The 13,367-nt window shown below is 51.7% G+C and overlaps 2 protein-coding genes across 7 annotated transcripts; both read left to right on the plus strand.

The window, feature by feature from the left end:
* The first annotated feature begins 109 nt into the window (after positions 1-109).
* bin1b (bridging integrator 1b) lies at positions 110-9,026 on the plus strand. 6 transcript variants are annotated; one of them, XM_084004711.1, is made up of 19 exons: positions 110-646; positions 3,379-3,459; positions 3,582-3,636; positions 3,759-3,853; positions 4,043-4,078; positions 4,280-4,375; positions 4,462-4,569; positions 4,874-4,966; positions 5,229-5,314; positions 5,418-5,493; positions 5,600-5,655; positions 5,748-5,786; positions 6,199-6,241; positions 6,392-6,541; positions 7,316-7,336; positions 7,517-7,750; positions 7,905-7,958; positions 8,034-8,135; positions 8,241-9,026. In XM_084004711.1, the coding sequence occupies exons 1-19, from the start codon at positions 566-568 to the stop codon at positions 8,340-8,342; spliced, it is 1,608 nt and encodes a 535-aa protein (XP_083860837.1). In that variant the 5' UTR covers positions 110-565; the 3' UTR covers positions 8,343-9,026. The 6 variants fall into 6 exon arrangements, with proteins under 6 accessions (XP_083860837.1, XP_083860839.1, XP_083860842.1 ...); XM_084004713.1 differs by lacking the exon at positions 5,748-5,786; XM_084004712.1 differs by lacking the exon at positions 4,043-4,078 and having other exon boundaries at positions 113-646; positions 8,241-9,025.
* A 1,596-nt stretch (positions 9,027-10,622) lies between these two features.
* On the plus strand, positions 10,623-12,487 carry LOC311009840 (tubulin alpha-1D chain). The gene is made up of 4 exons (XM_084004258.1): positions 10,623-10,757; positions 10,868-11,090; positions 11,194-11,342; positions 11,417-12,487. Exons 1-4 carry the CDS (start codon positions 10,755-10,757, stop codon positions 12,398-12,400), a joined length of 1,359 nt encoding a protein of 452 aa, XP_083860384.1. The 5' UTR covers positions 10,623-10,754; the 3' UTR covers positions 12,401-12,487.
* Positions 12,488-13,367: the final 880 nt, after the last annotated feature.

The following is a 13,367-nucleotide window of genomic DNA, read 5'->3' on the forward strand; positions in this document are numbered from 1 at the left end:
ATGTCTGCCTGACGTTGTGCGTAAAAGTGTTGATGACGTGCTGGTGACACGTGAACGCACCTCTCCAGGTGTCTCCTGCGTCCGCTGCGCGTGTCCGCCGCGCGCCCCCGCGGATAGACCGGGCCCGGGCAGCTGATGAATGTGGAGATGAGACCGATTTAGCCCTCCGGTGCGTAAATATGGCCGCGCGTAAAGACGGAAACACACCAGTTGCATGAATGCAACAGATGTCGGCTAATAATACCGACGCGCTGCGCCTTTAAGAGGACGACTGAGGAGGAAACTTAATATATCTCCATATCGAGCTCAAGTCTCCATGAATTAACAGCGAGAGCCGAGACCAGGACGAGTCCCGGATCGGTGCCCTTTTGCCTTCCGAACCTGCTTTTTGTCTTCTTCTTCTCTGTTCCGACGCACAAAACCCGGATTAAATTCCGCATTGCGCCTTTAAGAAGCTGCCAGCGGGATTAGAGTCAGGGAAGGGTTTTACGCGCCGTCGGATTCCAGGTGCAGGGTCCCCCTTCAGAGTCCTCTTCGCTGGTCCGGACTCCGCCGGGGAGCTGACATGGCCGAGATGGGGAAAGGGGTCACGGCCGGGAAGCTGGCCATCAACGTCCAGAAGAGGCTCACCAGAGCGCAGGAGAAGGTAAAGCTTCCAGGCTAATCCTGTGTTTGAACGCGCACCTTGTTATTAGAATAAGAATGATCTCCTTCATATCACAGGCTCTCTGTAAACCTTCACAAAATACTAAAACACCCGGAAGTTGTAGAAACCCTTAAAAGTGAGCCCGGAACACAATCATATCTGGATTTAAAGGGCAAGTTCTGCTTTCTTAAGTGTCCAACTGTCGTAATGAAATCAGACCCTTAGATTTTACCTTACAAACAATTAAGGGACTTTTAAAGGTGTTTTTAGGGGTTAAAACCCTTAAAGGATTGGAGTGAATGGACAGCTGTGGTAGATTTTAAGGGCCCTTAATCTTTAATCTGTTTTCATACATGGTCCAAACTTTAGAAAAGCAAGGGCTATTACTCAGAATTAGATTTTCAAACTAAAAGTCTGCAGATCATCAATGGAAGCACTTGTCCTGCTTCTCCTCAAATGCATCACTTCCAGGATGTTTGTACTTTGGGGGGTTTGGATGCTCTGAAGAGTGAATGCAGGTTGGTTTGCCGTGTGGGTTAAAGTCCCAGCGTACGGGCTGCAGAGCGGTTGGTGGGCGACAGGAAGTGGGTGTGAAACCCGAGCGACGGTCTGTTGGGGTTATTATTGTCTGTCCTAATCGCTGCTGCAGCCTAAGCTGCTGAGTTTTACCCTCTAATCACCTCCGAGCCACCACTGCTGTCACTCACACTCATCCAGCCCTCTGATTGGTTGCTCTCACTGCGTCATAGTTGCACTTCCTGTCTGCCCCCCCCCAAAGAAAGACCCCTGTCACCCTAACCCCCTCCTCTTCCTCGACACCCCTCTGATGAGGATCAGCTTCATTCCTTGTGGCAGCTGCACTATGAAGTTTAGCGCTTAGCTTAGCTTAGCTTAGCATAAAGACTGGAAGCGGAGGGAAACCGCTAGCCTGATGGAACTTCCTGTGCATCAATCACACATTTACTGGAAACAGTGAACAGACGGGTTGTGCAGATTAATAATACCTGGATTATAATTGTTGCTGGTAGGCGGGGCTTCATATATTAGAGGGCTTCTCCTCCTCCTCCTCCTCCTCCTCCTCCTCCTCCTCCTCTTATTGTTGTAACGTGTTGCTGGCTGCCAGCCTTGTAGGTGTGCAGGGTTCTGCTGGGGGTTCAGGTCAAGGGATGGATGGTGGAGGCGATACCGAGTGTTGCAGCGGCGGGAGGAAAGAGGAAGGTCAGAGTATCATCTTCCCTCTGAAGGCCGAGGTGGAGGAGGGGAGAGTCGGCTTCAGCTGTCTGTCTGCTGGCATGCTGCCCTTCCTCCTCCTCCTCCTCCTCCTCCTCCCTCCGGGCTTCACGAACTCTAGGTTCTGATTTAAGTGACTGTGAGTAATAATGTGATTCAGACCAGCTGACGCCGGCATCGTGGTTGTCATGGTGATGTAACGTCGTCAGCTCACAAACTCACTCGGCTGTGCTGCAGAGCATGCTGGGAAAAGGAATCCGGACGAGCACGGTGACCTGGTGACACGTGCAGGCTAAAGGTCACGGCCCCCGGGGGCCCCAAGGCTACGTAAGAAGACATAGTCTCCATGTAAAAGTTTATTATGGACACTAGAAAGTGAAGCATATTGTCATAATACCATTAATAGCATTTTTTTGCCCTGCACACCTGTCCCCCCAACCACCCGGACTCCCAGCATGCTTCACTGCTGTGTGTGTGAAGTCTATCTATAGCCCTGCCGGGCCTCGTCCTCATCAATCTTAATACCCCACACACACACACGGTTTGTGTGAGACACAAATACAGAGCTGGACTTTAATAGAGATTCACATAGCTGAAGGCCTTGAAATCCTATATTTAGAATAATAATAACCTTTATTAATGTGCTGCAGTGTAGCTGAAACACATGAATATAATATATATATATATGAATGAAACAATAGAGGAAAAGTCCCATTCATCATCTCAGGAGCCCTCAGATTGATCTGGTGACCTTTTGGAAGGACCCGAACCCTAGACTGGGACCCCCATGGGCCGGGACCCCCTGGACTAAACCAGCTGACTGAGCATAAAGACACACAGAAGCTTCACTATGAACTCATGACGTGGAGGAGACATTCTACTGCACGACGAGACTTTTACTGCAGCAGCTTCTCTCGTTACATGCAGCTGAGCATTCTGGGAGCTCTGAAGCGTCAGTGAGCAGGTGTGTGTGTGTGTGTGTGTGTGTGTGTGTGTGTGTGTGTGTGTGTGTGTGTGTGTGTGTGTGTGTGTGTGTGTGTGTGTGTGTGTGTGTGCAGCAGCGGGGAAGTCCCCGTCTCTGTGTTGATGTGGGTTGTGTATCCGTGACAGGATTAGGACGGCAGGTGGTGCCGGCGGCGAAGGCTCAGATTATCCGATGACCTTGTCCGACTAACAACAGTTTCTTCTCTTCTTTCCACCAACAATATAATTCTTCTATATATATTAGAACGGCCCTTTTAATATGTAACAGGAAGTCATCAGACCAGGAAAGATCATGAAAATGTGCTCTGTATATATATATCTTTAAAACATATTCAAATCAGCTCAGGAATACCAAACATCAGGTAGGAACGTGAGACGGTGCAGGTCTCTAAAGGTCTCCGAGGTCTCTGAGGTCTCTAAAGGTCTCCGAGGTCCATGAGGTCTCTGAGACTTGGACCTGCCTCCAGGTGGATGAATTGATGGATGGATGGATGAACTGTGTGCGGTCTCCTCTGCAGGTCCTGCAGAAACTGGGCAAAGCAGATGAAACCCGAGACGCTGCCTTCGAGGAAATGGTGGCCAACTTCAACAAGCAGATGGTAACGAGACGCCTTTGAATCAGGACTTGGAGAGTATCTCCTCAGACCTTCTTGTAGAGATCTGACAGGAGACAGAGTCCGCTCTAATGACCTTCTGCTTTGGATGTTTCTGACTCCTGCAGACAGAAGGAACCAAGCTGCAGAAAGACCTGAAGTCCTACCTGGCAGCAGTGAAAAGTGAGTTGTCGACTGGCCGTCCTGTCACCGTGGGGGGGTCGGGACGGGGGTCGGGACGGGGGTCGGGACGGGGGTCGGGTGGACCTGATGCTGATCCTGTTGTGTGTGTGTTTGGTGTTCAGCGATGCACGATGCGTCTCGGCGGCTGCAGGACTGTCTGGCTGACATGTACGAGCCGGACTGGTTCGGTAAGGAGGAGATGGACGCCTTAACGGAGGTGAGACCAGGAAGTAGTCATGTCCTTCTTCCTTCTCTGCTTCCTCCTCAGACTCCAGCTTCCCCTGTGGTTCCCTCCACAGTTCATTCCCTTTCCTCTTCTCCATATCATGACATCCTGATCTCTCTGCCTTCCTTCTCCTGTAACTCTGTCTCTTTATCTGGCCTGCATGCTCTCCTCACGCTGAAGGAGATGATAGAGAAGGAGATGGACAATAACCTGGAGGTAAAAGGCAGCTAGCGGCAGGAAGTAGCGACTCATTTTACACCTTTTATTCTGAAGTTCTGGTTCTCGAGTGGGATCGGCCACGCCAAATGTATTCAAGGAATAAATGATGCTGTTTTATTAGAGATTAAAGCACAACGCAGCCATCCAAGTGATGTGTTGATTTGGAAATCCTACTAACGGTGTGATGGTGCGTTGCAGGACACGGACACGCTGTGGTTGGACTACCACCAGAACGTGGTGGACAAGTCTCTGACCTCCCTGGACTCGTACCTGAGCCAGTTCCCTGACATCAAGGTGCTCCAGCCACGTAGATATATGATCCGTATGTATTTTCACAATAAAGCGTGGTGGAGGGAGGGGCTGACTCACCTGTGCTGCAGGCTCGCATCGCCAAGCGCGACAGGAAGATGGTGGACTTCGACAGCGCCCGGCATCACTTCGGCTCCTTACAGAAGGGCAAGAAGAAGGACGAGGCCAAGATCGCCAAGGTAACCGCCAACGCACGCGTGTGCGGGCTGATGCATTGTGGGATGTTACTGCAGTGTGCATGTCGTCTGCATGCTGAAAGGTTTTCGACTTAAGGTGGTATGAGTTCCAGTTCATACCACCTTAATTTTACTTACGTCCGTTAACAATGAAATGCTCATTAACATGTTTGCATTTGTCTTGAATTGTTGCTTTCTCTCTCTCTCTCTCTCCTCCTCCTCCTCCTCCTCCTCCTCCTCCTCCTCTTCCTCCTCTTCCCCCCCTCCCCCCCCCCCCCCCCCCCTCTGCATGGTGTGTGTTGGTTAGCAAGCAGCCCTGTTGGAGATGGCGGCTCCCAGCTGGGCTCAGGGTTTGATATCAGCCCACCAGGTGGCTCAGACTAACCTCTCCTTCAACCAGGTGACCCTCTGGTTCATCACTGATGCGTAGACCACCACTGACTTTACTAGTTCCCACCACTGTCCATGCTAGTTATGAAACCCTGTGTGTGTTTGTCTGCACGTGTGTGAAAAACGGTCTCAAACAGACACACAGATATAGTGTTATAGTGTGTGTGTGTGTGTGTGTGTGTGTGTGTGTGTGTGTGTGTGTGTGTGTGTGTGTGTGTGTGTGTGTGTGTGTGTGTGTGTGTGTGTGTGTGTGTGTGTGTGTGTGTGTGCAGGCAGAGGAGGAGCTAGGTCGAGCTCAGAAGATCTTCGAGGAGCTGAACGTGGAGCTGCAAGACGAGCTTCCATCACTGTGGGACAAGTGAGACTCTTCCTCTTCCTCTTCTTCTACATAATCTTTAATGACGACCCAGTCCAGGTGTTTATAAGTGTGTGTGTGTGTGTGTGTGTGTGTGTGTGTGCAGCCGTGTTGGCGTCTACGTTAACACATTCCAGGGCCTGGCAGGTCATCAGGAGAAGTTCCACAGGGAAATGAGCAGTGTGAGTCAAACCGTCCCCTCCTGTGCTTATTGATTGATTGATTGATTGAGCCGATGATCAGCTGACGTATTGATCGTGATGGATGCTCCGCGTGTGTCCTCCTCAGCTCAGCCAGAACCTGAACGACATCATGACCAAACTGGAGGAGCAGCGGACGCTGAAGTAAGTCCAGTTCTCTCCGTCATGTTTGAATGGTTTCTAACGTCATGTAGAACCAGTGAGAGTAATGTCGCCCACGCTGCCCCCTGCTGCAGAAAAGGTGGTACTGCAGCAGAGAAGACGGGAGACAAGAGGTAAACCCGCAGATGTGCATCGCTCGTTTGATCGGGACAATTAACACGTTTGTTTGTGGCAACAAGGCAACGCAACCCTGAGTCTTTAACATGCAGCCTGCTGTTAGCTTCACTAATCGGCCCAGGTCTTTAAGTGCCTTGCTCACGGTGTTGAGGGAGGTTTCTGCAGCCTGTACAGTCTAACCTGCTGTTTGGTGTCTAACACCCCATAGAAGTCATCAGGTGCACGTTGTTGTTCTGCATGTCTGGCCTGTTTCCACCTGTGGAGACATTGCACACGTCCGTTCAAGGTGTCCGTCGCCCTCGTGTGGACAGAGCTGGCAACTGCACGTGTGTTGAGCTCGAGTTACTTCTTCTTTTCCTGTCTGTGGTGCATACTGTCTCACTGCTGCTCTGACTCTCTCCTCCTCAGTGAGGAATCCAACCACAACGAGGCGACCAGCTCACCACCAAAGGTAAAAGGTCAAACAGCTGATCACATGACTGTGTGAATGAATACAGAATACAGGAAGGCCTCCATGCATCGTGCATCCGTCCTGCACTAACGTCTGCATGCTGCTCCTGTGTGCCGTGTGCTTTTTGTTTGAACCCTCCTGGTGCTGCAGAGGCCCGGTCCTCCTCCCGGTCCTCCTCCCGGTCGGCCTCAGCCCCGCCTGACGCCGTCTCCGGACCCGAGGCAGCAGCACGTCGACCCGGGAGAGGACGAGGTGTCGGCCGCCGACCCAGACTCCTTCAGCAGCAGCACGCAGCAGCAGGTCAGATGGGTTCCCATGCCTCCACTTCCAGAGCCGATAGGAGACCCTGCTGCTTGTCCTTGTCCCCAGAGGGTGACCCCTGCTAACCCGAGTGTGTATGTGTGTGTATGTGTGTGAGGCAGTGTGAGTCCGGGGTGAACCTGCTGGATTGGGATGTGGAGGTTTTACAGCCCGCCACCCTTCCAGCTCCTAAGGTGGGTGTCCTCTGTCGTGGTGGGCGGAGCCAAAGAGCTCCAACGCCGTGTTCACATGTAGCTTCCTTCTAAAGATGCACTTTTGCTGTTCTCCGCCCCGGACTGCCTCGGCCTCGCGGTCTCCTCGGTAACACAGGACAGACCTTGCATTGACCGTACGCGGTGGAATGTGGGCGTGTCGAGGGGGCGGGGCATCAGGCCGAGCCACACCTCCAAGTCAATTTGGGATTTATTAAAGGAAATGTAAACATAATCCTCGTTTCTACATATGCAAACATTAAAAATGAACATGTCACACACACACACACACACACACACACACGATAGGACAAAGAGTGTTAACATGTCTGTTTGTGTGTGTTGAGGCCTCCCTTTTGCAACGCTTTGCTTGACTCTCATTGGCTGCACGGCATTCCGAGGTCGCGTTCACACTGCATCTCCCCATGGCCAGACCAGCCTTCCCTCGGCCGGCAGCCTGTGTGTCGTGTGAACGCAGCCTTAGATACACCGACTGACTCGGTGTTGAGTGTGAGACTAAAGACTTCCTGCTTCTCTCGTCTCTTCCTGTCCCACACGGAAGGCGGCGTCCTGGGACTCGTGGGTAAGCGTGACTTCCTGTTTATCTTCTCTGTGAGGTAGAGACGAGGAGACGGAGAAATAACGCTCCATCTTCTTTCACCAACGCCTCCTTCCTCCTCGTGACCTTTACCCTTCCTCCCGTCCTCCCTCCTGCCTAAACCACCCCGCCACCGCGCTCCTCCACCCGCCCGCCCTTTTGTAGCACGAGCAGACCGCCGCAGAGCCCCCGCCTGACGGTGAGCAGCACCTGGCGAAGGCCCAAGGGGGCTTGGAGGACCATGAGGGCTACCCCCCTTGTGCAGAGACGGTTCAGGGTCCGGACAACTGGAGCGGTGACGGCGTCCACGCCGCTCAGCCGTACGCCGAGCCCAACTGGGATGATGATGGCGGCGGCCAGGAGGGCCGGGGAGGCTGGGGGGATGATGGAGAGACCCAGGTAGGGTCAGGTGGACCGGGGGGCAGGAGGGACCTCGGTGGGGAATTCAAGGACCCCCAGTGAAAGCCTTCTTCCTACTCATCTCTTCTTCTTTGACCTCTTCTTCCTGTGACTGTCTTCACTGTGATCTCACAGCTGCTTCTTCTGCTTCCAGAATCCAGAGACCAACGGCTCGGATGGAGACCTGCCTCCTGGGTTCCTCTACAAGGTGAACTTCTGATTAACAGTTATGACTCGTGTTTCGCTGGCTTCACATGGGATAAAAGCCTTGTTTGTCCTCCAGGTGAAGGCGGTGCATGACTACACCGCCACTGACGGAGACGAGCTGGAGCTGAAGATCGGCGACGACGTCCTGGTGGTGGCCTTCGACAACCCAGAGGAGCAGGTCTCTCTCACACACACACACACACACACACACACACACACACACTGCATCACTGTGCACGTCGCTCTGTCAGCAGCAGACAGCTGAACCCTTGTGTCCCTGCAGGACGACGGTTGGCTGATGGGCCTGCAGGAGTCTCACTGGATGCAGAACAAAGACATTTCAGCCAAAGGAGTTTTCCCCGAGAACTTTACCCAGAAGGTTTAAAGGTGGAACGGCAGATCTCCTCCTCACATATGCAGATATGGAACTCGCTAAGCGTCTATTTACTGAACAGGAAAGTAACAGACTCTTTGTGGTGAAAGATGCTGCATCTAAATTGTTTTGTCACAGCCCCAAATCTTCTTTAGAGGTTCTTATTCTTAATTATTGATAAGCCGATCTCAAACAAAAGGAGAATAAGAAGTCACGATGTATGAATGTTTTCTGTTGAAATATTAATGTTTCCTTGCATGAGGCGTTTGTTTGTCTCGTCGTTGACTCTGAAACACTGTGACGGCAGGTGGTCTCGCTCTGTGACAGGGGTCCTAGACTGGAGCCCTGGGGGACACCAAGCACATAAACATGATGACGTTTTGCATTATTAAAACCCTGAAGCAGCAGCGTTTCCTTTCATTAACTGGCTCCAGTTTTCCTAATGCACACTTTATTTCCATGTTTGGAATTGATCAAGTTGATTTTCTTTTGTTACCACTTTTTAAACATTGAGACGTGAACGTGACGGATCTCTGACCGAAACTAAAACCTTTAAGTCAAACCCATGAAACGCTATATTGTTGTGTGTGTGTGTGTGTGTGTGTGTGTGTGCAGTAAATAAGGAATCAGTCCAACGTGGTCACTCATGCACCATCTGTTGGATCCAGTCATTAAAGATGAATGAAACAACGTGAAGCTCCTTGTTCCTTTATTCCCCTCGTGGATCTTCACATGTGTACATGCATGTAGCTGCTGCTGCATCACCACCACCACCACACGTCTTCTTTCCTGGGGTTCTTCCTGCACACCCGGACCACACCTGAACCACACCTGAACTTGTATCCTAGTTTACTTCTACTCTGTTTCATAATCCCACTTCTTTATTTGCTGATTCATGTTTAAATTCATGCAGCACAGCTTCCACCAGCAGCAGTGGTAGAAACGGTTTGTTGTCATAGAACCAGTTTGTTGTCGTAGAAACGGGAGTTAAACATCTTTCTGCAACCTACACGTAGTAAATAATAGGTTCCCTTGGCAGAAATATGCAGCAGCATTGTGTTGCAGACTCGTACCGGCAACCACCGTGTGACCTTCGGCGTTGCTATGACAACAGGACACCCAATCACGTGGAGAGGCCTCAGAGAGGGGGAGGCTCCCTCTGCTCCAATAATAGATGAGCCATGTGAGGAGGAAATATGATCACATGACTTCTATTTAAACATCCACATGTCTCTGTGATCCTGGTGCTTTACACTGACATTACAGGTCAAAGGTCAATACGTCAGTTTGGCTGCTGAATGGCACATGAATGTACAAGTGGAGCCGTCTGCAGGGAAGATCTCATTTCACTTCTATAAATAATCAGAATAAGTTCATAATCCTGACAATAAATATTTGGGGATTTCACTGAGGCTTGTGTGTCTCCATGGCGACGCCAAACACTGAAACCAAGCTGTGTTTGCGTTGCTGCCTGGGAGGTCTCCGTGTGGAGGGTCAGGGTCAGACCTGGTCCAGGGTGATCCTGAGTGATGGTAACCCAGGTAACCCTGGTAACCCTGGTTACGCCCCACAAACAAAGCTGAACATGAACATACTTCTCATGCAGGATCGTCCCCTCCCGTCCACTAGAGGCCCCAGTGGTGTCTCAGTGTACTGGGGTAGCTCCGCCCACTGGATGACAACTTCCTCCTCTTTGTCTCCAAATACCTGGCTGGAGGTTTTAATGGTTTGTAAGTAGCCGTTCCTTTCTCCTGTTTGGATGACGGCGTTTCATATCGCCACGTGTTTCAGGGGAGGAGGAGGAGAATATTAACAGTTTATAGATTATCATTCCTGCGTCGTCTTGTAACAATGTTGCAGCATCACAGTTGTCTTCTCCCACTACCTCTCTATGAGCAAAAGGGCCTGAGAGTAACTGAGGAGTCTTAATGGAAGAGCAGCAGAGTCTTCCGTCTCCATGGTTACCTTCAGACACAGAGCCTAGAACAATAGAGAACGTAGATGTCAACACGGGAGTTTCTCTCACGCCCATCCATGGACACCAGATATCTTTTTTTATAATTCTCTTTATTTAAGCACATTGAAGAACCGACACACGTCCAGGCCTCTCCTGGACCCCCCAGCCCCCCAGCAGGGCTCCTCCACCACATTAGGTGTGTTTCTTTTGGGATGGCCGTGGAGCAGCCGGCCGTTCTCTTCTCCACACAAGGAAACAGGAGGAGAGGTGTCATGTTTCTCAGCCCGTTCTCGGTGGCTGCTCATCTGTGTCCAGCTGCTCCTCCAGTTACCACAACAAGCCGGCCGTTGCTAGGCTGTTGCTAGGTGACGCTGTGCTATAAAGCGGCTCCGCTGCACCAGTAACACACACAACATCCCCCAGCCACTCAACTCAGGTGAACGAGGGTCCGAGACGGCAACAAAAACATGGTGAGGACCTCCGAGACCACATCAGAGACCACATCAGAGACCTGTTAGAGTTGATAGAGATCTGTCTCCAAGCCTCTGGCATGTAACTTTGTTACTTCTGCTCCCTGCAGCGTGAGTGTATCTCCATCCACGTCGGCCAAGCCGGAGCTCAGATTGGCAATGCTTGCTGGGAGCTGTACTGTCTGGAGCATGGCATCCAGCCGGACGGCCAGATGCCCAGTGACAAGACCATCGGAGGGGGGGACGACTCCTTCAACACCTTCTTCAGCGAGACGGGGGCCGGGAAGCACGTCCCCAGAGCCGTCTTCGTGGACCTGGAGCCCACCGTCATCGGTGACATCATCACATGATACTTAACTATTGGAATGTGTCTCTGAGGGTGAACTGGGATCTGTGAGAGTGTGATTTAATTGTCTTTGTTATTGTCCGGTTCCAGATGAGGTGCGTACGGGAACCTACCGGCAGCTGTTCCATCCCGAGCAGCTGATCACCGGGAAGGAAGACGCCGCCAACAACTACGCCCGCGGCCACTACACCATCGGCAAGGAGATCATAGACCTGGTTCTGGACCGGGTCCGTAAGCTGGTGAGTTCTCCTGAAGGAGCTTGGTGTTAAGGTTCCAGAGTAACGGGGAGTAACGCTGACTCGCTCCCCTGCAGGCGGACCAGTGCACCGGCCTCCAGGGCTTCCTCATCTTTCACTCCTTCGGAGGAGGCACCGGCTCCGGCTTCACCTCCCTGCTGATGGAGCGCCTCTCCGTCGACTACGGCAAGAAGTCCAAGCTGGAGTTCGCCATCTACCCGGCGCCGCAGGTGTCAACGGCGGTGGTGGAGCCCTACAACTCCATCCTGACCACGCACACCACCCTGGAGCACTCCGACTGCGCCTTCATGGTGGACAACGAGGCCATCTACGACATCTGCCGCAGGAACCTGGACATCGAGCGCCCCACCTACACCAACCTCAACCGGCTGATCGGGCAGATTGTGTCCTCCATCACCGCCTCGCTGCGCTTCGATGGCGCCCTGAACGTGGACCTGACGGAGTTCCAGACCAACCTGGTGCCCTACCCTCGTATCCACTTCCCTCTGGCCACCTACGCCCCGGTCATCTCGGCGGAGAAGGCCTACCACGAGCAGCTGTCGGTGGCGGAGATCACCAACGCCTGCTTCGAGCCGGCCAATCAGATGGTGAAGTGCGACCCTCGCCACGGGAAGTACATGGCCTGCTGCCTGCTGTTCCGCGGCGACGTGGTGCCCAAAGACGTCAACTCGGCCATCGCCACCATCAAGACTAAGCGCACCATCCAGTTCGTGGACTGGTGCCCCACCGGCTTCAAGGTGGGCATCAACTACCAGCCCCCTACCGTGGTCCCCGGGGGCGACCTGGCTAAGGTGCAGCGGGCCGTGTGCATGCTGAGCAACACCACGGCCATCGCCGAGGCCTGGGCCCGCCTCGACCACAAGTTCGACCTGATGTACGCCAAGAGGGCCTTCGTCCACTGGTACGTGGGGGAGGGGATGGAGGAGGGCGAGTTCTCCGAGGCCCGGGAGGACATGGCCGCCCTGGAGAAGGATTACGAGGAGGTGGGCACCGACAGCCTCGGGGACGAGGGGGAGGAGGAAGAAGGGGAGGAGTACTGACACCTCCACTCATCCATGTGTTCACAAAATCACAGATTCTGCATGTATCCCAAACAAGAATGTCAAATAAAGCAACACTGTGAAGCATTCCTGTCTTTTTCCTAATTCCCGAAATGGTAAATAGAGGAGAAGATTAACTGTCCTTCCGTCTCCATGGTAACCTTCAGACGCAGAGGTGGAGCCTAGAACAATAAACACAACGATAACCATAACAACCACACTCCATTGAGACAGTGATGTTCCTGCTTTTTGATTGTTCTTAAGGTTTATATGACACTCCGGCTCATGAGCCCAAAGAAAACATGACATTAAATACTGCAGCTCATATTGTACAGTAAATGTATCTCTTCTTTCTGACCCGAGTGTAATAAACTGCAGTCACATGAAGTTTTGGGATAACGGGTCTCGCCTGCAGCTCACCTCACAGTTGTATTTGGGTTGGGGCTCGGGACGTGGACCAGGGATATGGAAGACTCACCTGTAGGGTTTTTGACACCTGTGTTCTTGTTTGTTCTCCCTGCAGACGTTCTCTGTGAAGCGTTGCACTTTGTCACAACCGTAACAATCATTACCAGTTTATTACTAACTCATGGAGGAAAAAGGCTGCTGTACGATTTAGTGGACCAGGAAAAGAGTCAATCTTTTACCAATCAGGGAGTTTCTTGAGGAAAAACAATTTAAGTACGACTCAGCTATATACCAGTGTTGTTCTGGATCCACACAGATGCTGAAACATCCTTCCTTTTGTCACAAAATCAGACCTCTTCACATCTTTATCTTGTATCTCCTGTTATGGAAACTATACCAATACTTTACTTTATTAATTAACCCCCCCCCCCCCCCCACACACACACACACACACACACACACACATACACATACATTAACAAACATTACAATATCCACATAGCCTATTTAAAATAAATGTGTATATATACATATGTTTACATACATTCATTTTATTTTA

This window comes from Eutrigla gurnardus, assembly GCF_963514095.1.
Source record: "Eutrigla gurnardus genome assembly, chromosome: 24".
Lineage (NCBI taxonomy): Eukaryota > Metazoa > Chordata > Actinopteri > Perciformes > Triglidae > Eutrigla > Eutrigla gurnardus.